Raw genomic sequence first — 6000 nt, 5'->3', positions numbered from 1 at the left:
TGGCAAATGCCAGAGGGGCTGCTGTAAGATGCCATAGTCACTGTTTATTGTGCTGGCGGGGCTGTTTGGTTCTCTGTGTACTTGAAATGCCAGGGCCTGTTTTGAATCCCAGTCCAGACCTGCAGCACACTCATTACCTTTTTCTCATGGCCCATCCATTTACTGTTCTGTAACATAAACAAAACACACACAGTGTTTATCCTACAACATTTACACCTCACCCACTAACCAATAATACGACATATGTACGTGCATACACACTTACATTGCATGACACAACACAGAGGCCTTGCTTTTCACACAAACACACACACTGTTTCTAACATTTTTGTAGCTGTATCAAAAACAGAGACAGAAAGAGGAGTGTAAAATACCAATAAATTATTTCATAATGATGTGCAAGCAATGTGCATTGTGCGGCTAAACAAAAAAATGTCTTGTTCTTTGTCCAGAACAATGTTGGTTCTTAAAAGGAACATAAGATCACAGAGAGAGAAGAGATGTGGCTTCAGAGCAGCACGTCGGGGGAACTTGCAACATTCACAGAGCAACATGTCAGCTGAGCCAGTCACATGCAAGTGTCGGAGGCACCGTGTGCATGCTGTGTTGTGCCATGGGACATTGTGCGTTAGGCCTGTCTGTCTGAGAAGCATGGAACGCTGGTGAACGGGACAGCAGTGAGAGCTGCCGATGGCCTGTGTGTCTCAGAACACTACAAAAATACAAGGCTCCACGTGAGAATACTCTGCATACAGCAGAAGCCAGATACGTGTAACATGCACAGTACATGTCAATAGGATGGTCCACAGGCAGAGCAACATCTGCAAGAAACTTTCTAACAGTACAGCTATGCCAGAGAGGCCTATAATGAGCAACACTTGGCCGAGGATACTGATGTGGTATGCTTAAAAATAATCATGATTATGCACTGCCCCATATCAGGGGTGTCTAGGCCTGCAAGAGCCGTATGTCAGGGGGCAGAATGGTTTTATGAGAGGCCATTAACACTACAGGCACTCCTCTCAAGCACAAGCATGTAAAATAAATCATTACAAGGCAGGGCTACTTGCCTCCATTAAAATGACTGATGGAATGTTACAGAAAAGCTCAATATGTCAGGACTAAAGGCAGCTCATATAGCCCTAAAAGCTGTAACTCATAACTGTACTGGCCAGAAAGTCTGTCACATGATCATAACGCTCTGTGTGTTTGGACCAGAACTAAAACATGTACAATGGATTGTGTTCCTAGCAAGCCATGTGGGTCAGGACTTTAAAAAACTGCATTTCGCAGTAGGGGATTTGTAAACATCTGCACATAGAAATAGGGTTTTTAATATTAATTAAAATGAGTCAATGGATCGGATAAATTCCGGAGATTTCAGGGTCCCCCGAGAGCGTCCAGACGACACATGACGACAATGTCACTCTTGGTGGACTGGCGGCGCCGGCGGGTCAGGTCCCAGGCAGATGGCCTGTAGGGCTCTGAGTGGAATGTTCTGAACCTTTTGGTCTATAAACTCAACCAGCAGATCTCTGCTCTATGAAGAAAATAAAGCAGGATATGGATGGATTCTGCAGTTTCTCATGTAGCCTGAAGTATCTCCCACTGCTGGCTCAGCAAATCCGATTGGCACGGGTTAATAACAGCTCTGGTAGAATGGGTGTCCAAGCAGAGGGCGCTGCCAATGTGCTGCAGGAAGTGCCCTTTTAACTTCCATTTCTGGAGGAGAAAAAGAACAAGAATAGTGAGAAAAATGATCATCTTTTGAACCCATCCACCTTTGTCCACAGCAGAGGGTTTATACAGAAAACCAATATATATATATACAGTATATATATACAGTTAGCATAGTTCAAGGGACACTATATGAAGAATACATTGTTAGCATAGTTAAAGGGACATTATACTGAAAACTAACATACATTTAGAATAATACTGCTTTGTAAGTTGCTGATATAAGTAGGAAAGTGCTATATATGTTATTGGAAACATAGTGTAGGTAGCAACATAGCAACATTTGGAGCAATAACCTAAATACTCCTCCAACAGAATCCTGCACTGAAATTCATTTTTTCAAAGAGGAAACAGGTTTTTTTATATTTAATTTTGAAACATGTAACATGGAACTTTCCCCTCCCAGCAGCCAATCAGCAGAACAGTGGGAAAGTAACAAGATAGCAGTGCCCTGACACCTGTATTGCTAAAAATGCTCTCCTGCCCCACCAAATGGTAGATTAATAGATCAATAGTAAAAATCCAAGTCCAGCTCACCCAATTCATCACTCCTCCAGATACATGGGAGTAGGAGAAACAATAGGTTAGCTGAAAGCAGTTCTAATGTGTAGCGCTGGCTCCTTCTGAAAGCTCAGACTCAGGCACAATGCAATGAGATGGAGCCTACACACCAATATTACAGGTAATAAAATACATTTTTTGGTTTAAGAATAACATTTTAAATGGTAGAGTGAATTATTTTTAATGTACATAGTGTAATTTAGTGATGAAAACTACACCATAAAAAGCATGACAGAAACCAATTAAGCTTTAGTTCCCCTTTAAGGCAAAAACCTTTTTAATGAGTCTGTCAGAGCAAAGGCCTTACTTTGAGGACATGTTGGACCACAACCCAGGATAAGTGAAATCACTTTGGAAGCAGCCCAAGACTGGAGAAAGTTATTGGCCAAAACATGGCTGTCTCCAGCACAGATAAATTATTTGAGAGTAGTCTGTTCTTATTGTATAGCTTTCCTTTAATCAGATTACAAGCCCTGTGTTCAGGACACTGTGTTTCAAGGAAAACCATTGTCTGGCTGAGTAGCTGAGTTTCTCCATCTGGCTGAAGCAGCTGCTGCCTCTAAATGTGGGGGAGTTAATAAGACTGCAGTATGTGTAGAGCTTGAGCGCTTTTTTGGGCCCCGTGAATGGACTGAAGATCTTAAGATATAAAACAGAGAGCACCGAAAAAGGGAAAACTATTACAGAAACTCTCCCATGATTTAGGAAAAGAAAACACCAACCAGTTTAATAATTAACATTTAAATTAGCTTAATAACTATCTGGTAAAAGACCCTGAAATGAGCTATTTGAGCCTAATATGTGCTTATTTATTTATAAGGCAAGGAGCAGCCATACTGTTGCTGTAAGCAACAACAGTAAAATCGTACCCATAGGACTCCAGTGAAAGAGTGGTGCCTGGTCCGTTGCCTAAAAACACAGATATCTGCATTTTGAATTGCCCGCTGTAAATCATGGTGATTTCTCAGCAGAATTCCTGCCGTTTTGTGTCACTGTTGTGTCTGCGAGTAAAAGTGTCACGCAACACCTAGAACCTGAGTTCCAGTCCTGAATTTATATTTCCAAGATCTTCTTTGAGCTATGCTGCACCTTATACTGGCAACTCAATGATCCAAGTAGCAAAGGGGTTGAATATTGTCAGTGCATGAGTTTACCTTCGACTCAAAACAATGTGCATCAATGTATGTATAATAAATATTTGTGCACTATTTTAAAAAGAATTGCCATATTTTACTTTTGCACGGAGGAATCTAATAGCTGGCATTTGTGTGACTGTTATCTTTCTGGCAAACAACAGCAGTCATCCTGGTTTATGGCAGGGATTCCAGGTATACTCTGTACTCTCTGCTGGAGCATATGTGTATATATGTGATCCACTATCATCGGCCTGTCAGTACACACGGGGTGGATTTAGCATAGAGAGAGAAAGATAGTGGATCATACTCTGTGTACCCGGGCTGTAGGGTGTTCTGTTGCCGTACTTAATTTCCTCCTTTGCAGACAAACAAAAGTCTGAAAATACCTTTCTATTAGTGTAAACTGACTCCAATGCAAAGTTATTTGCTGCTTGACTAGGGTGCCAGGGGTGTGTTAGAAAACCCTAGAACAGTGATCCCCAACCATAGGCTAGGCAGATGTTGCTCCCCAACCCCTTGGATGTTGCTCTCAGTGCCCCCAAACCAGGTAGTTATTTTTGAATTCCTGACTTGGTAGCAAGTTTGGTTGAATAAAAACAAGATTTACTACCAAATAAAGCCCCCTGTAAGCTGATAGTGTGCATAGAGGCTGCCTAATAGCCAATCTTAGCCCTTATTTGGCTCCTCCATGAACTTTTATGATGCTTGTGTCTTTTTACATTTAACTATGGTTCACAAGTAAGAAAGGTTGGGGACCCCTGCCCTAGACCTTATGCCCACTCTCTAAACTATTTTCTCTCCCCACTCGACCTCTGTATTTTCATAGTCTCTTTTTTACATATTAAAACCTATCCTTCCATCTATTTCTCCTCTTTGTTCCCATACAGAAATAATCAATGAAATAGGTCAAATGATTAAAAAGGGCAAACAAATAATTTTCTTAATATCTTGGTGAGCCATCCCAATACTGTTCTAATCAGGGCCGGATTTCACTTCTGGGCGCTCCGAGGCCGCCCCAGCCCCCCCGCGAGTGCGAATGCACATGCGCGATCGAGCGTAACCAGTGCGCTTGCGCGATCGTGCGTAACCAGTGTGCATGCGCGATCGCACATTTAAACTCCCATACGGAGCGGTGGGAAGAGGTCCCGACTGCTCCGTATGGGAGCCAAATTTAAAAATTCTGTTGCGGCGGGGCGGCGTGCCAGCCCTAAACTTCTGCCGTCCTAGGACCGGGCCTTTGTGGCCTCTCCACAAATCCGGGCCTGGTTCTAATATTTTGGAGGTGATTTAGTGCAGAAAACAAAAGTACTGAGGGCCATTTCCCATTAGGCAGCAAGTAGAAAAGAAAAAAAGAAAAGGCTGTTTAGAGGCCACTGCCATTATGTGTGATTCGCTGCTGAAACACCAGTTTACCTGTCTGCTGTCTTTCTGATTGCAAGGTTCCAGCATGACAAGGGCTCCCGTGGAAAATGAAGAGATGGTTAGACACCTGTCCTGTTGCTTTATTACATTTTCACTCAGTGCCCATTCCTGTGGGAGACAGACATTACAAGCTTGAATCCCTTTTTAAAATACCTATGAAAGCACTTGAAACATCCATTCTAGTTTGCGCTACTAAACGTAAAGAGGTAGTGGCACCTGTCCCTAAATATTGAGGAGAAATCAGGCATATGTTTAAGTACTGAAAAACATTCCGTAAATGGATTATGTCTGTGAAAACAAAATTACCTCTAATCTAATCTAGAATAATCTGGGGGGTGAGTTGTAGGGCAAGGCCAACTAAGGGAATTATAGATGTGACTAGTTAAGATCTAAAGTGAAATATCACATAAAAATAATGACAGTGCAGAATGTTTAGCAATTCCATTCTGTAAGGTTGGGCATATATTTGGGTTATTGGAATTATTTTGTCCTGCTGTTACCATCCTGCGTCTACTGTGTATGCAACCTTCCTAGTTAGTACTACAGATCCCTATCTGGAAGATCCCTTGGGCAGTCAATACTATGTGTAAAGCTTTAAAACTGATACAAAGGTTAAGGATACATTTACCATTTATTTCCAAGCACGTACAATATCTGTACTGTGCCTGGGACAATTATGCTATGATACGGTTTTCTAGTTTCACACATTTATGTGCCTCGTTGAATTCAGTTCTGCTGGAATTCTAAGAAATCAATTTCCCTCTCAATCTTGTAACAATGTGTATATCTCGGAAACATGAAAAAAACAATCTATGCAATAATGAGCCATCAAGGGAAACAGAGAGCAACACTTGCCAATGACATCTGGTGATATGCAGTATCCTATTTCACACCACACACATTAATGTTATATGTTATATATATAGAAACCCTGCTCATTGCTATTTTACTACCCTGCTCTGGCACCCAGGTATTGCAAAGAACATTTTTGGTGTGCTCTCCACTCTGTATTCTATATATATATATATATATATATATAAAGTACACAGAGAGGAGCACACCCTATACAAGTCCAAATGCCCATGGTGCAGGTCAAAAACAAAAATTTAATAGAAAGAGTGCCGCACACACAGGAACTTGATAC

The 6000-nt window shown here is 41.6% G+C and overlaps 1 protein-coding gene across 1 annotated transcript in view; it reads right to left on the bottom strand.

Moving 5' to 3' along the window:
- Window positions 1-366: 366 nt before the first annotated feature.
- galnt16 (polypeptide N-acetylgalactosaminyltransferase 16) overlaps window positions 367-6000 on the bottom strand; it is a 51342-nt gene continuing 45708 nt past the window's right edge. Inside the window, exons 14-15 of the mRNA NM_001045626.1 lie at window positions 4848-4964; window positions 367-1722 (exon numbers count right to left, since the gene is read on the bottom strand). Coding sequence (NP_001039091.1) covers window positions 1585-1722; window positions 4848-4964 — 255 coding nt within the window. The 3' untranslated portion in view covers window positions 367-1584. The remainder of the gene's footprint in view (window positions 1723-4847; window positions 4965-6000) is intronic.

Source organism: Xenopus tropicalis, chromosome 8 (assembly GCF_000004195.4).
Source record: "Xenopus tropicalis strain Nigerian chromosome 8, UCB_Xtro_10.0, whole genome shotgun sequence".
Lineage (NCBI taxonomy): Eukaryota > Metazoa > Chordata > Amphibia > Anura > Pipidae > Xenopus > Xenopus tropicalis.
This window is presented reverse-complemented; position numbering and strand designations above follow the sequence as displayed.